General features: G+C 30.8%; 1 protein-coding gene across 2 annotated transcripts in view; it reads left to right on the forward strand.

Annotated features, from left to right (window-relative positions):
- LOC106616925 (chaoptin) overlaps positions 1–24,722 on the forward strand; it is a 244,135-nt gene that overhangs the window by 21,142 nt on the left and 198,271 nt on the right. For both annotated transcript variants that reach the window (XM_014233860.3, XM_036359758.2), the window contains exon 2: positions 10,463–11,372. In XM_014233860.3, the coding sequence (XP_014089335.3) occupies positions 11,323–11,372 (50 nt within the window). In that variant the 5' untranslated portion in view covers positions 10,463–11,322. The remainder of the gene's footprint in view (positions 1–10,462; positions 11,373–24,722) is intronic.

Here is a 24,722-nt window from a genome sequence, read left to right on the forward strand (position 1 = left end):
CGTGAAATTTAATAGTTTAATTTCACTAGAATGTATACCAATTATATATATACTAAAAAGAATAAATAATCGAACCCGATATTTGAAACAAAAATTTATCATAATAATATGCAGTTATTACTTAATTTTTTGTTGTAAAAAAATATAGCAAATATGGGAACTACGTAGAGAATTTAAGTCCTTAATAAATTTTACAGCTCATCTTATTTCAAATCAGGTGGCAACTCCAGATTTTTTTGTTTCCATGAGTCCTGCTAACATTTCTTTTCACGCTTACTTGTTTACACGTAGTTTTTTTGGTTGTTATATGTTTTAATTAAGTACGCGTGGTAACCTTTTTTGTTAACAGGGGGCAACTCTTGGTTTTTTGATTTAACTAAGATTGTTGAAATATTTTTTTTAAAGGCATTAAACTAAGTTATACAAAGTTTTTTTATTGTTGTAATATGAAAGAGAGGGCCTGTGGCAACCTTTTTTAAAATCAGGTGGCAACTATATTTTTTTTTGTGTTTCCATGAAGTAGCAGCTCATATATTTTATATTTATTTTAATATTTACTTTGTTATACATAGTTTTTAGTTTGTTGTTATAATTTCTAATTACGCACCTGTGGCAACCTTTTTCTAGTTCAGTTGGCAACTAAATTTTTTATATTCTAAGAATGTTGTCGAAACCTTTTTTTAATGCTTGTGTACTTTGTTTTGTTTTTGTTATTATAATTTCCAATTAAGTAACTGTGGCAACCTTTTTTGGTTTTTATTATACAAGTTAAATGAAATCTTCCAGACGTGTATGTAAGTAGTTTATTTTAAATTAACTTTTACGCAATGAGGAGCTTGAAAATGTCAGTAGAGTCAGATATATCCTCTTCTTAAAAGCTTCATCTTGGAACTGCAAGCTTTATATGTTGTAGCAAATTATGTTCCATAAAAAGTAAGAATATTTTATTCGAAGAGCAAAGTGATTTTTTATGTTCTCTTTAAGAACTCATGATTTAATTTTTTGTTCTGATTTTTTTTTGTAATAATATTACTTGCATAATTCTCACAAACTTAAAACTCCATTAAAAGCTTATTTCGACGTAAAATAGAAATTTCAACATTTTTATTGAATTTTTATAAAATTTGTGCCATCACTGATTTTTTCAAATAATCTTCATGCAAATATCATATTTTTTTTTATCAATTTTCTACAACAATATATTTCTCTCTAAAATGTTGAACAAAAATAGTTATTTAATTACGCATTTCTACTAACCATTTAAGACACAAATTCGTATTGATTTTGTCAAATGCACACGCACACACACACACAAAAACAGTCGAGGTACACCCCTGGGTCGCAATACAGTAAACACGCTCGTTGTCAACTTTTCCTGTAGTTGCCATGTCATTGACTAAATAAATAAATAAATAAATGAATAAAATACTAATAAAAGCCTAGAAGGCTGCACAAATGCTTTAAAAGCTGAAGTAAAAGTAAGAATATAATAAATAAATATACTTCGACAGCAAACAACAAAAACAACAAGAAAGAAAAAAAGTCAAGAACACACATGCAAATATAAAAGCAATGATGATGCAATGAAATAGAAACAATAAAGCTAGAAGAAAAGTCGTTAGCAACTTTTCTGCTTGCCAACACAAAATAAATGCATAAATTGCCAACAGTACACATACACATGCACATATATGTGTGTAAATGCATATATGCATAACTATGTATGCGTCTAGCTGTGCTTAAGGTAAGAGCGAAAGTGCAAATATTACCGTTATGATTGATTTTTAATTACTATTTGCTTAAGTGTCACACGACCACTTGACTGCGGCAGCGGGATAAGGCGTTCATATGCCAATATTGGTAGTTAAGAACTTTTATATGACAGCCTAGATGGCAAATTGATTTCTTGATACTTGTTGAAGCATTTGTTGGAGAAGTGTGTGTGTGTTTGTGCAGTAATTTATTTGCGTCAAATAAATGTCAAAGTGATGTGTCGAAATGCCGCCAATCAACAGATTTCATTAGTATGAAAGAGTCAAACGAGCCTATATGGAAGCGAATCGATTTACAAAAATGGTGCTTTGTCTTTTTAGAACACGTATCGAGTGTGTGTTTTTTTTTTTGTGTTCTCTCCTCTCGCAAAAAGTTTTGTCGAAATCGGTTATTAATTAATGCCATAAAGAATGTTTGTTATGGTAATCTGATGATGGTTTATGGCCTTCACTTGTCACAAATGCTCAAAGTTAGAAATAAAGATACTCACATACATTATATAGGTATAATATAATATATATTTATAAACTTTTGCCACCCTGTATAAAATATCTGCAAATTCGATGGCTTAAATTTCACCTAACTACTTTTATAATAAAAACGCTTCTTTTCATGTTAAAATATTTCCGATTTGTTTATAGCTGGCCTTAGCTAATAAATCTTCTTCGATATCTAAGTAATCTACAAGTCCAAGTCAATATTCAGCATAAAACACTATTAGTTTTAATATAGTTCTAGTAAAATTGTAGAGGTACTAACTACAGCTATTACGTAAAGAGTGCTGGTAGCTTGCAGCACAAACGTAAAACTACTCTTTCGCTCTCATTCAGATGGCCTCAATGAATGGTTATCTGTATGCAAAATAGCTCTTAAGCAAACTAACACCCATGCAAATATTCTTCCACTCTGATCAATAAATAAATTAAATATCATCCACATCACTATAAACTACTCATGAGAGCTAAAGTCCAAACGCCCAACAGCAAGAAGTAGAGAGGTGAAGAGAGCGAGGAATAAATGGAATACTTTCTTGAGGAATTTTATTTTGAGGAGCTATTACATATGTGATACATATTGTAGTGAAACTTAAATATATTTAAGAATACTTTGTATATCCAACAACCGAAAAGCAGGAAATAATGCTGAAGACAACTAAAGATTCTCAGCATTCAGTAACAATTGGTAATCCAATGGGGCTACACCGTAAAGTAAATATTTGTAGCTGAAGCAACACTTTTAGATTGATATGAGTTAAAAATAGTTACAATTTAAAATACCTTCCAATTGAATGTTAATCCCAAAATCGCTGTTAGCTGTGTAACCGTATATTCAGTGATTGATGTCAATTTTGAGCATTTGAGTTCGCTAAGTTGTTCGGTGTATATTTGCAGCTGTTAAGGAATTGCCGAAATTTTGTGAGTTTTGATAATAATACTCAATTTTTTCAGAGATTTTAATACTAAAAAAGTCAGATTTATTAGTACATAGCAAGTATTTTTAACTTATTTGAGAATAGGTAATAGGAAAATCATTTTGACAAGTATGATATGGTACGGATTCTATGTACTTCGTACTCCGTCCGAAATTAGGAAAAGAAAGATAGTTACAGCGAGCAAAATCTGACAAGTGACATGACAGAGCTTCTACTCTCTTTTGGATTTCAATGGCAGTTTTACCTTTTCTATAAAATCATTTTAAGTAGAGCTGGATAAGAGAGCTCTAGTGTGTTTTTTCTTCATTTTAATTGTTAAGTTAGCTTACAACGCCGATCTAATGACAAAAGCCAATAAGAATCTCACGTGAATAGCTGAGAACACCAGTTAATTGTGATACCTAGCACTTCAATATATTAATCATAAACACCCTCATGATTCGACAATGAGCCGTGAGCCTAATATGTTGAGGCTGTTTATATCAATTTCAGCTATGTCAAGTTCGAAAGAAACAATTTGGACAGTTTGCATACGAATGACTTTTAGACTTACCGCAGGTATGCCTATTGAGCAATGTTCAGTGAGAACTCCTATGACTGCGGCAAGTAGAAACTTTCTACGAGTATAGTAGTTCAGTAAATATCCTGCGTTCGTACCGGAGTTAGCTGTTGACCAGCGCCAGCGAAGCTTACTTGAAGTCCAAAGTTCCAAGGCCATACCCTATGTATCTGGCAAGGTCATCGGCTTTGCAGTTTCTAGCGATTCGGCTATGATTTGCTTGATGTTATGAATAGTGAGGACAGACACTCCTTGACTAACTTTAAGCGCACCGTAAGCGAATTCAACGCTAGTATTGCCTCTCTGCAGTCGGTTAACGATGGCTGCCAACTCAGCTTGAACAATTGTACAGGGATTCGGTAGCCTGAAATATGTTTGATGGAGAGCTCCTTACAGAAAAATCCATAACTCTTTGGTAAGAAGATCCATCTCTTTAGTACAGCTCCTTCACAGAAATCAATGCCTTCTTTAGCTTCTACTCAATATTTGGTCCACATACACGCTTTATATAATATAATTTTAACAGGAATTTAAAAAAAATACAAAGTGTTTATATTTGGTACATAATATACTTTGTTTTAAAAAATTTTATGTTTTGTATGTTTATAAATACTTTTTTGTCAATTTTACCCAAAAAGGCCCACACCAATTAAGCGAATAATTTATGCGTGATTTTTTTTGTGAAATTACCTAATATCTGGTAAATATGCTTAATTTGACGAAAAAAAATCAATAAGTACTTGAAACAGGCCGCAAAAACGATTAAAATTTGCATGTCATAAGCATAAGCGGCACGCCAAATATATATGTATTATGTAAGGTCAGCATTTGAACTCGATTGACCCGCGAACGATGACGTGCCTAAATCGACAAACATGCAGACGATACTCGAAACAATGTAGAGCTGAATATTATGTTGCGGCAATTTAGGCGCGTTTAATTATTGTTGCATGCGAGTTTTTAGCTGCGACATTTGATATATTATTAATTGTTTGTAGGCATATGAGTGTTAGTGTACGAAATTGTATGTATTTTTACTTTTTTTTTTATATATGTATGTGTATAGTTTAGTTTGTTTATATGTTTATATTTATATATCTGGGACTGCCATACAACTAACTGAATATACGTTATATATATGTGAAGGAGCGTAAAAAAAAAATCGATAATACATATATTTTTATACTCAGAAAAATTTTTCGGTAAACTAATCAAGCAATATTACTTCAAGTATGAGCTGTTAGTATTAAATGGAGAGTCCCTCGTTTTACAGTTTTCCATAATTTTCTTTATTATTGGAAAGAAAGTTGCATATCTCAGTAATTATTATTTCATTAAAAATATTTGGTCTCTCGTATTTGTAAACCTAACCGTTCAAAAGTTATTACAAATAAAATTTTATTAATTTTGGGCATATTTCTGTTTTTTTTTCATGAGTTCTATAACACATTAACAGAAAATAATTATAATATCTTTAATAATTTTCTGCTTATTATTATTATGAGCTCATAGTTGGATAGAACTCTTTTTGTGGTATCCACTAAACATATTTTTAGAGTAGAAAGTGTAAAAAAAGTAAACAAAATTTTTTTTGTGACACACCTTTATATATGTTTGAATGTGTGTAGATCTAAATATTTGTCTAAATGCGCATATACATACGTGTGTAATATAGTGTAAATAAGTGGTATTTGTATTTATGTGTTATTTATAATTTAGTATTCTTTATGTAGTTGTATCCATTACCATATTCATATACTCGTATATATATAATATATGTATGGGGGTGTGTGTATTTGTATTAATGCATGCATTAGGGTGGAGCCAAAAACAATTTTTTTCTGCTTAGCCTGAGGATAAAATCTGTAGATAATAAAAAAATAAAGCTTTTGGACAAAAAAAATTTTTTTTTAAATCTCAGTTTTAAAGTAAATTTTCAAATTTTTATTTCGTAAAAAATTTTTGATAAGTGAAGAGCAATTAAAAGTTATCAACTTAAAAAAAAAGTTTGTGGCCATTATTGCTGTTTAAAAAAAAATTCTTAAACGACAACATGCTTTAATATAAAGAGTTTTAACCAAAAAAAATTGTTTCTTGTCCAAAAATAATTTTAACTCGAAAATTACTTTAAAACTGAGTGCGCCGCTTTTAGATGTTAAAAAATTTTTTTTTGTCCACATTTTTTTTTTATCATCAACGGATTTTACCCTTAGGCTTAGCAAAAAAAAAATTGTTTTGCTCCACCCTAGTATGCATGTATGTATTTTTTAACATTCACATATAATTCTACAATTTTGTATTAGTATTTAATGTCATATAACCTTCCTTCTTTAATTTCACGCACACACACACACAACTACATACACCGATTAATTTACATAATTTTTATCTAATTTATATGCTAGGTTGCATTTCAAGCGCATCTAATTAATATTATCGGCCATTAATTGCATAATTTATAAGCATTTACAAAGCTGATGATGCAACAGATTTAATGTTGTTGCAGTTGCAACACACAAACATACACATACAGCTACATATATAAAACTAATGGCCACAGCGCTGCAATTAATATTAATAACAAAGGATAGCAGGGCAACGAATGGTCAACAAAAAATTAAAAATAACAACAACAAAAAATAAAAAATAAAAAAATTACAACAACAAGCAAAACCTTTTACTGCGATTGCGCCCAAGCTATAATACCCTTAACAAAAAAAATAAATTTTAGATAATAATTTATACAAACTTTTTTCAAAATATCTCAACAAATGAAAAAGGTTACCATACAAGCACTTTATTCCGATCCTTCAGTTTGTATAGCAGCTTTAAGCTATAGTGGTACGATATCGGCAGTTTCGAATAATGAGCAGCTTCTTGAGCAGAAAATGACATGTGCAAAATTTCAGACTCTTAGCTAAAAAACTAAGGGACTAATTCGCGTATACACAGACAGACGGACCTAGCTAAATCGACTCAGCTCGTCACGCTGATCATTTATAGGTATATTTGAGAGAATTAAGGTATAAAAAAATAATGCAGAAAATCCATTCAATATACATAAAAACAGTTAAAGTTGTGCGTGTGGCTAATAACAATGGTTTTTTGCTTAGCTTATGTTGTTGTAAATAATAAATGTGTAAGCAAAGATTTGTGGCGCATATTTTAAATTTTAATGCGCTACGCTTAATTACACATTTCATGCTTGTTTTTGTTTTGTTTTTATTTTCGCCAAAATCCCATTTACATTTGTGATTATCGCTAGCATACTGACAGGCGCATTGCCTAGCTTATTTATAGTTAACAATTAATATGAACTACAAACAATTTAATAGTTTTATAAGCACATATACACATATATAAACACCCTTTTTGCATTTGTAGTTGCCACCCAGTCTTTTTTGCGCGATAAATTAATGTGACACTATTATTTTTTAGTATTTTTTTCTCGCGCAGCACTCACCTTTGCTTGACACTCTCATTATTAGCTGAGTTGCGTTAATTAAAAGGCGGATGTTGGCAACAACTTTTGAAATTTTTTTCTAGTGTACTCTTATATGTGTATGTATGTGTGTGTCGGCGTTTGCTTGTTGACACTGCATAAATAAGCGTTTAATTAAATTTTAAAATTTTCAGCTTACGCTTAGCTTCTCAACAAAAAAAAATATATATATTGCAGAATGCGCTTTTTGCTTTTGCTGGCAAATTTACTCGCTTGTTGTTGCCACACGCCATATGCTCTTTATCTGTAGTGTCAAACGCACTTGCCACCAATTTTGAATGTATTTACCCACTCGTTTGCATAGCTACTCAATTAATTTAAATAAAATAGGCTATTTGCTATTGGCCTTATTTAAGGATATTAATATTTTGTGACAAACAAGCTGTTTATACAGTTTAGTGTTTGTTGTAATACAAGTTTTTTTTTTTTATCTGTCGACCAAACGTGTTCAAGGTAAATAATGCATAATAATTTTAGCTGAAACACAATTTTATATAAACGGAATATAAAAATTTAGAGTGGTGTTATATGTGAAAAAATATTATTTTTAAATTAAAAAGGGTTGCCAATTGCACTGAATTTAAAAAAAATTCAAAAGGTTCAGAACTTATTCCTAGCTACCCTATTCTATATCTTATTTATTACCTATCTAATCATAAAAATATATTTTAGCAAATTTTGCAAAGTACATGCTATGATAAAGAGTTGCCGCCTAACTAGTATTTTTCTTTCACGTAAAAGTAAAATTTAACAAAATAGTATGCACTATAAAATTGTAAATACTCCAAATTACATATATTATAGACTTGATTTAGTCGAGATAAAATGAAGTTGCCACCTGTTTAACAAAAATTTTATTTTTAAAAAGAAATGCGGAGAACAATTCTGTCGTTTAGGAAAACTCGAAAAAAAATATTATCACGTTCATAAGGATTGCTACCAGTAATGAAAAAAAAACACGAAACGTTAGTTAAGAACTTTTTCCAATCCAAATACTACGTACACAAATATATTTCAGCAACATTTTTTACAAAATTTTATGATAAGCAATTGGCACCAAACCACTTAACTCTTGCCACCTTTGTTCACAATCTAACTAAGCACAGAAATATATTTTAACAAACTTTATTACAAAGTATTACGAAAAGAAGTTGCCACCTAATTTGCTTTGTCATTTCTTTAGTTTAAAAGTAAAAGTTTACAATAAAGTATGCATTTTAAAAATCTAAAAGCTCTAAATGGTTTTAAACCAAGTATATATTCAAATGAAGCTGCCACCTTTATAACGAAGGTTTTATTCTTTAATAACAAAAGTGGAGAACAATCCGGTCGTCTGAAAAAAATTAAGAATAAAATATTATTAAATATACATAATTTTATAATATTAAAAAATTAACATTTCCCAAAGGTTAAGAATTTGTTTAAGGCCAACTATATAATATTTTACTAATTTTTATTACACAGCATTAGGGTGAGAAGTTGCCAGCTAACTTAATTTTTGTCTGTAGTTTGAAAGTAGATATTTAGAATGTAGTATATAACATATTATAAAAATAAATATTAAGACTCTTACAGGTTTAAATCAAGTATATATTACATGAAAGCTGCCACCTTTTTAATTAAGTTTTTATAACAAAAGTGGAGAACTATCCTAACATGTAAGAAAAATGGAAAAAATACTATCATTACATTGAATAAGGTTGCCACCTATATTAAATTTAAAAACATCTAAGCGTTAAGAACTTATGCTAATCTAACTAAGCTAACTAACAGAAATATATTTAAGCAATTTTTATAAACAAGAATTATGATAAGAAGTTGCCACCTAACTTAATTTTTTTTTGGTTTGAAAGAACAAAGTGTTTAGAATAAAGAATTCACTATAATAGTGCAAATGCTTTGAAATTATTTAAAGCAGGTACACATTGAAACGGAGTTGCCACATTTTTAAATAATTTTTTTAATAGTAAGGGTTTAGAGAATTATTATCGTCATTAAAAAAATTTAATTATATAAAAATTGTAAAAATTTACCCCCATATAGTTGCCACGTGAATTAAAGTAAACAAAATTAGCAAATACATGAAACTTTTTCACATATCGTTACTAAAAGATGTTAACCCGCTAAGTTTTTTTGAATGTTCCTCTCTGTAAAATACCTATTTTTTATTTCAATGTTTTTAAATTGATTTAAGATTAGTTTTAGGTGGCAACCCTTGTAAGAAATATTTACAACTGAGATTCTAAACAAATCTAGTTTGATATTCGCGCACAGTAAATTAGGAAGGTATTGTCGTGGGTCTCAGTTCGTACCGAGTTGAAATTTGAGAAAAAACAATATTTTAAACGTCGAGTCATCTTGTTGTTAGTTGAGCTTAAATCCAAGCTATAGGTTAGAATATAAGTCGAAGCTGAACCGCAAAAATCGAGTTTGAATATTGTTTGAAAATTACTTTTTTATTGCTCAAAGCATGAAGTCTGATTGAAGATTTTTTATATTTGTATATATATATATACTTTTCGCTATAAACTCGAGTTTAAGGTTTTTGTAAGTGGTCAGTTATCAAGGTGTCATATTGATTTACAAATTTGGAGACAAGTCTGAAATTGCGGTTTGTTGGTAAAGTTGGAGTTTGACTTTGTGTTTGATTTTCATTTAAACTTGAAGTTCGAGTTAGAGTTAGAGATACAGACAAGGCAATGAGATGGAAGACATAAAGTTAGAATTAGAATTTTAATTAGAGTTAGTCTTAGAGTTAGAGTTAGAGTTAGTGTTTTGGATCTAAAGGATAATGAAATGAAAGATATAGAGTTTAAGTTAGTGTTAGAGTTAGAGTTATAGTTAGAGTTAGAGTTATAGTTAGAGTTAGAGTTAGAGTTAGAGTTGAAGTTAAAGTTAGAGTTAGAGTTAGAGTTAGAGTTAGAAATAGAGTTAGAGTTAGAGTTAGAGTTAGAGTTAGAGTTAGAGTTAGAGTTAGAGTTAGAGTTAGAGTTAGAGTTAGAATTAGAGCTAGAGTTAGAATTAGAGTTAGAGTTAGAGTTAGTCTTAGAGTCAGAGTTGGTTTTATAGTTAAAGAGTTAGAGTGTTTTGGATCGAAAATATATTAAGATTTTACATGACAATGAAATATTTTCAGCTGCATACCTGCCTAAATACCATATATGCAAAAATAACACACCTTTCTCTTTCATTGCAGCAACTCGAAAAATTTTGATATATGACTCAAACAGCAACCTAACGGTCTGCACCTGCGCCTACACGTGCATATTTGTACTCAAATGGTTGCGCGCTATCGCCGGGAAAAAATCCATAAATTCCAGCGCACATAAAAATAACTCATAAAAATTCTGTCTCGAATAAAATAAGCACTGCAACAGCAACGAGCAACAACAACATGAACATCTATCAAAGGTAAAAAAGCCAATAAAATGCCAAATTATCGTTTCTACGAATTTCAAATATAAAGCCGTTATATTTTGTGGCGGCCGTAAATTCAATCGGCAATATTTTTACGCTGCGCTCTTTGATAAAAATTTATCGGTCTACTTTTACTGCGCTCCTCGCATAAACAGCGTAATTTAGCCACCCACAGGCATACGCAAGTGCCAATAAACATAGAATTACAATTGAAAGCGAATGCTCGGCGAAATGGCAATGCTGAAAATACGAAATGCGCGCATAAATTTAGATTGAGTGGACTTACCAATAAATTGAGACATAATTACGGTGAAAAATAGACAGAACTGCAAACAATTGAGTAGCCGCTAATAAGTGGTTAAGGAAAATATGTTCGACAAAGCTCGTAATTGAATTGAATTAAACATGTGACGTGTGAAAAAAAGAGGCGAATACATAAGTCATATCAAAAAATATATAAAACAAAATATATTTGTACAGCAGTTTGAGTTAAAATACGAAAATTGTTGGGCTACAGTGTTCCAAATTGTTGAATTTAAGTGTAAAATAATTAAAATTTTATCTAGTGCATAAATAGTGTTTGGTAAAGAATAGTGTAAATATCAATGTGGACACGCGGAACTCGGTCCAGCATCTCATATGCGCATTTGCAACGTTATGGAGGCGTGTTTGGTGGCTAATCATTTAATGTGAGTACCTTTACTGTAATTAATTTTTTATAAAAAAAGAAGTATGAGTATGAAAATACACCCCAAGGATTGAGTGTAAAATCTGATTTTGAATATTAGCATAAAAAAAACTTAGCACTAATTCGAGTATGTTTACTTAATTGCCTTAATTAAGTGAGTTAATAAGGTTCAATGTGACTTCGAGTTGGAATTAAATTTTATGTACAATAGCAATATCCAAATAACTGTCCATCCGAAATTCATCAATTTTTCCATATTTTTGGCATTCTAGAAGAACTGCGCCGTCTTGTCGGCCAATAATGCATTTAGCCCATTTTTGATACTCTCTTCTGAAGTGAATCATATTCCAGTAAGGGTATTCTGCATTGCCCGGAAAAAATAGTAGTCAGAAGGACTATAAGGCAAGTAAGGTAAGACTTCCTAGCCGCTCTTTTTCAAATAGTTTTTAACCAGTATTGCAAGATGAGACCGTGTGTTGTCATATTAGTAAATTATTGCCTCGTATCTAGTCGCGAATCTGTGCGATTTTCGGCTATTCCTCGATTTAATTTGACAAGTTGCACCCCGGTTTAGAAGCTCATAATATAGCACGGCCTTCTGATCTCTCCATACACAGAGTATCACTTTGGAGTCATGGATATTAGGCTTTGCTGTTGATGTAGCAGGTTGGCCAGGTTTCATATTTTTTTTATTTTTTGCCTTTATGATTATCGTAATAGTTCTATTCTTCCTCACCAGTGTCAAAATTATGCAAAAACGACTTCCTTTTGTAACGTTCAAGCAGCACTTCGGACATGCAATACCGTCTTTCTGAGGTTCGAGTCTACGTTTGAGCTATGTCTTTGGTGTGAGTTCTAGGTTTAGCTTCTGTTTGAGCTTGGCTTTGACTACAAGTATGTACCTTAATTAGAGTTTTACTAGATTTTAAGACTCAGTTTGAGCTGGATGGCTAATCGAGTTTTGAGTGTATCACTATTTTTGTGTTAAGTTTGAGTTAGAGTTTGAATTTAAATAGAAGTTTAAGCTTACATATATTTGAAACTGAATTTTATTTTAAGCTGACTTTTAGTTTGATTTTGCAGTTCGGTAATAGTGTACTGAAATATATTTTAAGTTTGAATTTGAATTTAAATTTAAGTTTTGAGATTAAAATTCGAGTTTAAATGAGTTAAAGTTAAAGTTTGAGTTTAATTCTAAGACAGTTTGAAAATGTGGAATTTTTAGCTTTAGCGAGTATAAAATAGAGTTTTATTTGAGTTTAACAGTTTGCTTTTGATTTTATGAACTGAAGGTGAGACTGTTACTAATTTCAGTTCAGCATTAAGGTACAACTTATAGCCGTTAACTACGGTGAAATCAAATTATGAGTCTTGGCTTAAGTCTGAATTCGAATGAAATTACTTTGAATTAAAATTCGACTTAGTAGAAAAGTCTTTGAAAGAGAATATCTAAAATTAATTTCGGAAACAGATACATAAAACTTTGGAATCATGAATTTCATTAAACTTTTTTCAAAATATGATAAAAAAATATTTTTTTTTTGTTTTTTGAAACTGAGTTGAGTTACCTTATGCCTCTAACAGGAGATTTAAATTATTCAAAGCGTACTCTAAGGCGCCAATGCTTATGCTTAGTTTTTTAAATACTTCATCCTGAAAGTAGGCAAAATTTTTTGTTTTTATAATTTGCTGACAAATCCTCTCGGCGCTTAAAAGTATGCTATAATAATACCTGCACAAATCAATTTGGCGTTAATGTCAATAATATCACAGTTCTACGTGAGTTAAATATCGTGCTTTTTATGTCAAACAATAAAAACAAGGCTAACTACGCTACATTCCACCAAAATGTAAAACGATTCTGCTGCGCCTGTAGTTAGGCATAGTGAAATTATGGTAATAACAATTTTTTGCTCAGAGCAGAATTTGGATTTTCACTTACACCTTTCGCCATTGCAATGATCACAAAAACTCAACTACTATGTCAAAAGTTAGTTATAATTGCGTTTTTCGTAACCTATATTTAGGCGTAAAAGCGCGTGTCAACTTCTAATTGCCACGACGCAGTTAGAATTGCATTCGTCGCATGTTCGTACAAGTAGCTTGAGTAACGGCATATTTCTCGTTGCGGTAATAATGGTACGAAAATAACGGCATAACATGCAATATACTACACACACACTCACACTTTTGTTGCGCCTTAAAATATGCATTGTTTGCGTTGAGTACGGGCACAATATATCACAAGTGGAATTTACAAATCATTAATAAGAGTTGCAGGGTTCGCAACATTCCGGCCGTACTACGTGTAGGGCACACTCCTTTCTCTTCTTTACTTCTGTTGCCGTTTTGTTGTTGGTTTGTCTTGAGCTAAAGCAATTTTGTTGCGGTAAATAGTTTTGCGGAGCTTGTATTGTTCGCCGACTGGTCGTTTAACTAAATCGATGTGCGTGATTTATTGAAATTCACTTAGCAGGCAATGCGCCAAAAAGTATGCCAATAAAACTTTTGCCCTTAAGCGGCGAAAGTTTTCACAACAAAATATTGCCAAATCGATTTTGGCAGCAACAATAAACGTCGCCGGCGAGGCAGTGGGAAGTGCGAGACAAATTAAAATAAAAAATTGTGCCAGTGTTTGTCTAGAAGGCGTGTCCGTGGGGTAGAGGCGAACATGAAAAAGTAATAACAAGCCGTCTGTTGCATGTCTGTAGCAGGCGCGTGGAACCGTAAAAAATGACAAAGCCTGTCACGCGCTAGCATACACACAGGCGTATGCTGAGTTTCTGCGCATTTGTGTGTATATGAAAATTGATTTGTGCCTGTAACTTTAAATTATATTAAAAATTACAATTTTTTTTCACAGACAGTTTGTTTGCGTAACGAAATATTTCCACGTCACATATTTTAAGGCGCAGTCACTTTTAAAGCTGTTTGGTGCCGCTTCACGGTGGCATGAAAATAATTCGGCAAAGTAAAAGTTTTCAACATTCTTGTTCGTGTTTGGAAATGTATGAGAATAAAGTTTTTTTTTTACGTAGAAAGCCGAATTCAGTATAGAAACGAAATCAGTATTTCGAACGCTTTAGTTTATTCCGATATTTTTGGGGCTCTTGAGGTCCAAAAAAGTCTCTTCCTTATATCATTTCTTTAAGCGTGTTTTGTTCTAAAAACAGCTCTTCGTTTTGTACCGTTATAAATAAGTATTAGTATTTTTTAGAAAGCATTTTGAAATAAGCTTGAAAAAATATAAAGTTCAAACTGATTGTAGTAAGGTTTTTTGGAAAGTCCAATAGTTTACGACAATGAAAACTTACCTTTCAGAACTGCCTCTTTTGGTTCACGATGGAAAAAGCACACTCTCGGCGAGTATCTCTTAGCCACCTAGTTTTCAATTAGAATTTCGGCTTTCACTGATGAGTCAACATTTTTACATATCTGAAAACCGAAAACGATATTGATTTGAATTTAAAAAATTTATTGAAAGATTAGTGCTTCGAAATTGAGAAGAGGTAATCCCGAAATGCTGAGTTAAGTAAAATTGAAATAAATGACGAAACAAAATTTGTTGGAATATTTAAAAATAAATGTAATATTTAAACTGTATGGAAATTTCATTTAAATATCGGCATCCCGAAAGAGTAAACTAGCAATTCTGAAAGTAACAATGATGTTAAGGTGAGTTCATGCCATTAGTTTAATTAATAATATTATTCTCAGAATAACATTTTATATATTATCTGGATTCCGCCAATACTATATTGAGTATTGAAATATTTTTAAGGTCTAATTAATAATATCATTCTCAGAATCTCATGTTATATATGTACCATATAATCGGTACTCCGCCAATCCGAATTCAGGAAAATGGACAAGGCTAGGAAAATTTAGTTTTATCATAAGCTACAAATAACAAACACAATTAAAAATATATATATTTAAATATTTAAAAAATTTAATAAAAGTCGGGATCCCGAAATTTTCAAATTTAAGTCCCGAAAATTTTATTGGAAAAATTAAGAAAAAAGTGTATAGATAATAAAAATTATAAATAAAAAGAACTTGCAAACATGGGAAATTTAAAAAAAATGGGGATCACGGTATGCGTTTACTGTAGTACATACAAAGGTGATATTGTGAAAACATTTCAAAGTTAGCAATAATCAACGAAACACATTATATTACTTTTTAAAATTTATGACTTTACAAAAATAAAAAACTCGGGATGCGGTAACATAATCCGAAATCCCGAACTGAAATAAATTTTTAAATCTGTTGTAATTACTAATTATGAAAATATTTAAATTGTTGTTCGGTATTGTAACTTAAAATCGGGATCCCGAAACTGGTAAGTACAAATCCCGAAATCCCGAAATGAAATTTGTCGTAAACTATTTAGTTCTGTTGTAAATTGCAAAAAATCTAAAACCGAAATTGGTAAATAAAAATCCTTAAATCCCGAAATTAAATATTTTACGAAATACAATACTTAGATATTGATTTTTATTTGCTTTAAAAAATGCTTGCAACTAAGCGCATTTAACTATATACGTACCACCAAACTTTAAACATAATTCCTGCGTTTCTAAGTATAAGAAATTCATTCAAACAAACATAGTTTATGCATATGTATGTATGTATGTCTATGTACGGTATATGTTTGTGTGCGTTTAAGGCTTGTCAAACAAAATGCCTAATCGCTCAAAAACAAAAACAAAATAACATTTTTCTCGAAAATAATAATGCGAGCTGTAAAAGTTTTTGCTCGTTTATCCTTTCGCCGTCCTCTGTAGTTAGCCATTTCCAGTACTACTAAAACTATAGGCGCTTTGTCTTACTGAATGAACTCACAGTGTAAAGCTGGCGCTGCGACATTTGCAGAGCGGAAATTGAATTAAATTATCTGTCACTACTGGACTTTAGTTTGCTGCCAACTGGTCTTCCTACTATACAGCGCTCAGCCTAGTTGCTGGCTGCCCTCTTCTACTTTCTCTCCCCTCTCACTCTCCTCTCATTGTTGTTAAGCAAATTGGCATTGCGGGCACGTTTTCGCCACCGCTGTCGCTAACCGCCCATTTATAGCTCCTCCGCTTTGCTGGCGCTAAAAGTTTTTCAAGCCTTGTGCAAGCCCCAGCGCTTAGCCAATGTCTTCTTCCTTGTTATTATACTCACCATTTTGATTGTTGACAGAGTCCAAATGTTTGTAAGTTTGTAATTCTTGTACGTTTTTGTGTTTCTTTTTCATTTTGTTCTTTTTTTATTTTAAGCCACATTTTGTGGTTTTTATTGTGGCTGTTATTTGTTATGACAACAATGAGAAAACTAAATGAAATTAAGTGAAATTAGGCAGTTGTACACGTGGCCACAGCAACTTTTGTTCGAGTTTTATTAATTTTTTGCCGCTTATTCAATTCACTATTGTCTTGAAATGCGTTCTATATAAAAATGTTCATTGTTGTAGTTTTAGTTTTTTTTGGAACATAGACATTCTGTGCGGCATTTTGGGTTTTTTTACTGAAATTTAAAAATAAAAAACATTTCACATTACACAGATTTCTACTGTAGTACAAGGTAGTTAATTTTTTAAAACAAAAAGGTAACAAACATTAAGGGAAGAATAATTCACAGGCGATCTGATATTGATAATAGAAATAAAAGCAAAAAATATATCTTAAAGAAAAAATTTTACGGCAATGTTGTAGGTATTGAAAATATCTTTCATTTTTGTATATAGACTTTTTTCACATAACCTTGAAATTTATGTGAAAAATTTAAATTACCAAATTTATGGGTTTTTCAATTTTTATCTTGCACAACATTTTATTTTCCTTCCTTTTCGCGAAGTTTGATGTTAGCTTACCTTCTTATGTCCCAAACACATTGTACTTTTTTTATTTAAAAAAATTATAATTTCTCCGTATGCTGATCTTATATCGAAAGAATCCCTTCATTTTCGATCAAAAAATCTCATGTCAAAATTTCAGCTCTTTTTTTTACATGTAAGTATGCTTTATGATCGCTAAATCTTTTTTCTGATGGTATTGCAAATATAGGCATTACTATGGTAAATTTGCTTTTTTAATATCAACTAAGTATTATTTCGTAGTAACAGACGTAAAAAAGCAGAATTGAATCATTAAGTCGATTCTGCACTAGTCTACAAGAATTAAAAGAAAAACACAATTTTTTGCATAAAATAATATTTCTAACGAGCCTAAAAGATTCATATCAAAATGATTTGTAAAAATAATAATATTTTTTATAACACACTAAAGGGTTCCTTACCTCAAATAACTTTTTTACATAAAATAATACTTTTGACGCCCCCAAACCCATCATCTAAAATATTTTTTTAAAACATTTTTTTCATAAAATAATATTTCTCAAGCGCTTAAGGGCTATCTCTTCCAAATTGCTATTTTGCTTTTAATATTTTTTTTTATATAAAATAATATTTATGAAGCACCTAAGAGCATAACTTATTGGTACACTTACACTACACTTATTCCAAATTCTTAGAAAACTATTTATTAAATGTTGATAAATAATTTAATTCTTAAATCATTCAAAAAATCCTAATAGGGTTGCCATATGAACTTAATACAAAAAATGTGAATAACGTGTATATTTTCAAGTAAATTCCTTAATATGCATATATTCCTAACGTGCATATTTAATTATTACAAGTTGTATATATTTTGGAGTTGCCACTTTTGTTAATACAAATGAAATTATTAGAAAATAATTCACGAAAATTTGATAATATGCAAAATAATATGGCACTAAAACCAATTAAACTATCTAAATAATAAAAAGCGCTAAAGGGGTTGCCAGATGTTTTTGTAATGATGTTTTTAATAGGAAAATTTCGAACAACTACCTTATTTTTCTTCTAATTTGCAACCTTTGTATCTTCAATGTTTTCATAAATATACATATGTGCATATGTATATGATTTATTTCATAGAGTTGCCACATGGGTATTATAACGAATGTTAGGAAAAAAATTATAAAGTATTGCTAATTGTAAATAAGCTTATCTTAAAACACTTAATGTGTTCTAGCTCTAAAATTTAATTGAAATAGGGTTGCCACCTAATTGAAATATATAAAGCAAATACGGTTTACACATAATTACCTTCTTTTATAAATATATATATATAATTGATTACTAGTAATATAGTTTATTGAAAGAGTTTTAAAAAGGTTGCCAGATGGTTTTATTATTAAAGTTTTTGGAAGAGTAACGACTTTATTTTTACTCAAACTTTCAACTTGTGCATCTCGCTTATATTTCTAAACTTAAACTTATTTCGTAGAGTTGCCACTCGTCTTATATTGCAAATGGTTAGAAAAACATATAAAATTTTGTTAACTAAAAATTTATTTATTTTAAAATACTGAATGTGTTTTTACTTAAAAATTTAGTTGGAATAGGGTTGCCACTCAAATAATTATTTTTCAACAATTTTGAGTTTTATATAATCACAATTTTTTTATTTAATAATTATTGAACTTATAAAGGAATTTAGTCAAAACTGTTAAAATTTTAGAAAAGTCGCGGTCATCTGTATGTATATGTGGGTATATATGTATATAAAATAATATTTGCGAAGCACCTAAGAGCATGACCTTAAACTATTTTTTTAAAAAGTAAACATATTTTTTATATAATGTCTATACAGCTTTTAGCATTACTTTAAAATATATTTTTCTAAATTTCAAAAAAAAAAATTAAATAAATATAATAAAATAAGCTTTCAGAAGCGTTCAAAAGGATCACATTTATATACTTGTATAAACTTTTTAATTAATAAAATTCATTAAATATTTTTTTGAAGAGCCTAAAATCAACTCGAAATATATTTTGGACCAATATAGATTTCTTTTACGTAAAATAATTTTTCTGATGCGAATATAACCATCACCTCAAAAGCGCCTGAGAGCATGCCCAAATTTTGTTTTAATACTTTAATTATATATACCAATTTAAACGTACAGATATAATCGATCGCCGCTCTTATCTAAATTTTAAATATTTAATGTTTTCCGGAAAACTATTAAATTAGCAAAATATAATAAATAAAATCACGACATGTGTGCAAATTTCATTAAGCCAGTTTTAATACCAAACAAAACAGTTTTTGTGCTAAACAGAGCAGTTACGCAACTCAGCGGGAGTCAAAGACAAAAAAAGGCTATTAATCTGTGAACAATGGGCAGTAAATTAGATTATTGATAGCTTTGAGCGGCATATCAACAAAAAGTGGACAGATAAATCTATAGAGATTAATAAATGAATAAATTTTGTAAAAAAATTGGACACAGATATATAAATAGAGAAAATGCTTAAAATTAAAATTTTTCAAGTAATACATATTCAAATTGAATTGAGTATGTATTAGGGAGGATATATATAAATTTTTCCTTATCTAATCTTTATGCAATTTGTTCAGGGATTGTATGTGTTGCCTTTGAAAATAATCCATGCCAACTTTAGCGAGGATCTCTTGTCAAAAAAAAAGTTTTCCATACAAGAACTTGGTTTTGTTGCATCTGTCATATAAGTTGGACTGAAAAATGTTACAGACAATTGATTTACGACGAAAATGTGGATAATGTCCATATTTTTGTCTTTTTAGGGACATGCATACCATTATTATTAAAATGGATTTAAATCTACTTAAGTGGCAAATATTTCGATGTTGGACATCTACTACGTCGCACTACAAAAAACGGAGAAATTGTTTTTTTTTTTTAGGTCTCAATCTCAAAATAGTAGGTTTCGCCGCATTGTGTAATAAGAGAACAAACGCGTGAGTAGGAAGAGCTTGAGATGCTGGCCGACAGGGGTACTGCTCGAACATTCTACGAAATGTTGCGATGACTAACGGAGGGTTCCAGACCAAAGCATACTCCTGTAGGACGCAATGCGGTAATCCAGTGGCTGATGTTCAGAGCATAATGAATTTATTAACGGAACACTTCTCTAGCTTGTTAAACAGCAGTGAAAGTGTAACATCGTAGCGAATTGACTTCCCAATCGATGACGATTGAATAGATGTTCCATAGCCCGACTATGAAAAGGTTCGAATAGCAATGACTCGCCTGAAGAACAACAAATAGGCAGGGGCCGATGTAGCCAGCAGAGCTATTCAAATGCGGCGGCGAAGCGCTGAAAAGGTGCATGCATCAGCTTCTTTGCATGTGTGTTTTTTTAAGTGTGCTCCACCTCTCCAAAAAATAGAAGACCACCTCCTTAAGAGGCTATATACAGTTAGAATGCCGAAAAAAAGTGAATTTTCCAGAAGTTTTTCTGAGAAAGTTTTAAAATTTATTGAACCAAAATTTTACACACATATTGTGGTATCTTTTAACTATATTTTAGGACTAAGTACTAGTAAAAATATTTATTTAGAAAAGAGCTACAGCTAATCTCCAAGAGCTTCTCTCAAAAAAGAAAAAGTTTATTGAAAAAATTTAAAAGAGGTTGCCAGATGATTTTAACATTAATGTTTTTACCAAGGCTAACGACTTTATTTTTACTAAAATTTTTAACCAGTGGATCTCACATATATTTAGAAAAAAAATTTTTTCATAGAGTTGCCACTTAGCTTTTATTGTAAATGGATAGAAAAAATAACAAAATTTTGCTGATTGAAAATTGCTGAATGTTCTAACTTTAAAATTTAGTTGGAATAGGGTTGCCATTCTAATAATTTTTTTTTCCACAATTTGGTTTTTATATAATCACATTTTTTTATTTTATAATTATATTGAACTTGTAATTGAGTTTAGTCAAAACTATTAAAATTTTAGAAAAATAGCGCTCGTCTGTATGTACATATTCTTCTATTAAAATTATTGCTCTTTGCAAGTGCATACTTACTTGTGTTTGTCACCATATTATCCTTGTAAACACATACATTATCTTCTAAAGTGGTTTAAATATTGCGCCACTGCACCTTTTGTCTACATTTCGCACATAAATTTCGTTTGATAATATTGAAAAATAGTGGCATTTTAAGCAAATTTTTGTTGGAGTTTAAGCATGCCATTGTGGCAGCACACACACGCCACACATTCAGCTCGTACATAAGTGAGCCCACATGCGATTCACATGCACCACAAAATTTCTGTCCTCATTGTTGTTGTTTTGTTTGAATATTTGGTGCCGCTATTCACGCTCAACTGAACCACAGGCGAATAAACGAAGTTTTCAGCTTTGCTTTGCACGCTTTTGTTTATCTATGCGTATGCGAAGGTACATTAGCAACAAAGCTTATATATGTACTTGTATATATGTATGCTTATTTGCCATAAGACCAGATTATTGCAGTAACTCTTAACATATTTCTATATGTGAGTGTGAATGGCAAAAACAAGCGTAATGTAAATGCACATTTTCCGCTTTAGCGCTGCTAGCGTATAAAAAACAACAACATTACCTACCAACAACAACAATAAGCGTACTGGAAACCATGCTAACCCATAAATTCGACAGCACTTTGCCACAAAATACCGTTGCCAATGGCGCCACTAATAGGTGTCTACTTACATGTGTTCACACACATACACACACACTTACATATACGCACCTGCCCGTACTTTTCAACTTCCTTTCATCTAACTCACCTCTAGTTGTGGTTAAACTTTAATGCATTAATGTAGTTGCCGGAGAATTTATGTATGCTACCCTGCACTCGTACCACTTCTAAGTGTGCGTGTAGGTGTTATGCCTTATGTGTAGCCCAGTTGCCATTTGTATTACCACTAACCCCCCTGAAAACAATTGTTATGCGTCACTTTATTTGTTTTATCCTTTAATTTTCGTAATTCGACCAATCTACAATTATTTGGCTTTAATTGGATTACATTGTTGCATATTGTTGCCTACCACAATGCACAGTTATTTTTGGTATGACAATTGAATATTCGGTATTAGATTGAAAATACCTTTATTTGTGGGAATGAATTTAATAGAAAGTTGTATAGCTGCTTTCGGTTATGCAATAGCTTCCGGCCCCACAGTCATCACTAGGTGGTGTGTTAAAGCGTCTTTGGGAGTTAAAGAGTCTGCATTGATTCGAATAATGTAGTCTAGCTGGCGCTTTACTTTCATTAATCTTTGAAGCTAAGATTTCTACTATGAAATTTTTTCTTTGTGTTCCTATTAAAACAGCATTTCAATAATAACATGACAATAATCGTATTAAGTAATGATTTTGACGACTTCGTTCCTGAGTTGTCCCCTTAGTACACAGTAGCGACAATTGGTAGTGGTTAGTCTAGGTTAATCTTAAATGTGGACAATATATTCCGCATTTTTGCAGGTTTCAAGACAGAACAATTTTGAACTATTTAAAAGACCCCTTACCTTGCTACTTTATTTAAACTAAAGAGAATGGGACAAGAGCTAATTATATATTTTTCTTCACGTTTTTATGCTAAAAATAGCGTTAACAGAGAATATATAATTGCATGTTAGAAAATGACTTCGCCGCAAAAATTCTTTAGTATATGTATTATGCATGTATAATGGATCATATGAATACTTTAATATATGTATTATGCATGTATAATGGATCACACTTAAGTCGAAAAGAGACAAGAAAATCTTAGAAAACCAGTCTTTTTCGAATTTTCTATCTAAAAGATGGACAAACAAACTTTTACAGAAGTGTTTCATAAGTTCATAAGTGACATTTACACTTTCTTTCGAGCCTTCTCTGCTTTGTGCTGGTTTGTCAATTATTTATTACCTTTTCTGGCTATTCATAGTTGAAATAAACTTTCATATCTTGCAGTCCAGTTTTTGTGCAATGCTTGAGTTAATACCTGTAATGTTCGGAATTTTGATTATTCAGCATTTAGGTACACTATTCGTGTTAGAGAAACAGGAAATGTTTATAAAAGACAAGCTTTGGTATTTTTTCTATAGAAAACTAGACAAAATTATCAACATAATATGAGAATGCTACTTGCTAAGGAAGTGTTTCATAAGTTCATAAAAACCTACGAATAGGTAGTCAAACAATCGTGGTAACATAACAAAATCTTCGTAGTCTTAAAAAACGGGAAAGTGCCTATATTTTGAATATCAAAGCATACACTGTCTTAAACAAATAAGAAAAGTTTTAAATTTACAAATTTAAGAGCAAAAGGAAATTCTAGGTATTTTAAAACAACACAACAGCTTATGCTCTACTTATTGAAAACATAATAAACGCAACTTAAGTTCAACTTGTGCCCACACGTTTTATATATTTCAGACATTTGCTTAGGTAGAAGTAAAATAATATTTTCGAATTTTAAAACAATATTTAAAATCTGTGAACTACTTAACTAACCGTTGATAGAACATTTCAAATAAAATCAAACGAACTATGGTACATGCAACTCCCTTTGCTAACAGTCAAACTCTAATTTTAATGAAATAAATATTTGTTGCGCACCAACAGAATATCGCTTCAACAATGTGACTTAAATCGACCCTAATAAATAAAAAGAGGTTGTTGTAAATGTTTTTGCCAAAAAATATTAAATAAATCTAACGTCGTTTTTGGACTGCGCTCTTTGGGAGACGAGTATTTTTTCTTCTTTTATATATTTTTTATTAAATATATATACATTTATACCCTCAGTATGGTATATTAATTTTCTCCTAACTTTTTAAAACCCAGCAGAAAACGTCGAATATAAGGTATATATGTAAATGATCAGCGTAACGAGCTGAGTCAATTTTGTCATATCCTTCATTTTGTCTTTTTATGCACGAACTATTCAGTCAGTTTTAGAGATATCAATCTGAAATTTGCGCAAGTCCTTTTCTCCATAAGCAGTTACTCATGTGTCGTAATCGTTGATAATAGATAACTATAACATATAGCTACCATACAAACCGAAGGTTTGGAATAAAGTGCTTGTATGGTAAGTTTTTTCATTTGACGAGATATCTGCAAGAAATTACTGCCTATCTATGAAGAAATTGTTTAGGTATCGAGTCACTAAAGCTTATAGCTGCCGTACAAACTGTACAATCAAAATCAAGTTCTGGTATAGAAAACTTTTTTAGTTAACAATATATCAGCACGAAATTTAGCACAGATTATTGCCTGAGGCAACGCTAAATTATCTAAAGAAATTTTCTAAATTATACTACTATATCGTATAGCTGTCATACAACTGACTGATAAAAATCATGTTCTTTTATAGAAAAATGTCTTATTTGACCAGATATCTTTCCGAACCAGATATCGACCGATCAAAATCAAGTTCTTGTAATTGTTTTTATATGTGAAGGATATTATAGCTAGTTTTTTTTTCTTGTTTTGTTTGCTTTTTGAAACCCAAT

The sequence above is a fragment of the Bactrocera oleae genome, chromosome 3 (assembly GCF_042242935.1).
Source record: "Bactrocera oleae isolate idBacOlea1 chromosome 3, idBacOlea1, whole genome shotgun sequence".
NCBI classification, from domain to species: domain Eukaryota; kingdom Metazoa; phylum Arthropoda; class Insecta; order Diptera; family Tephritidae; genus Bactrocera; species Bactrocera oleae.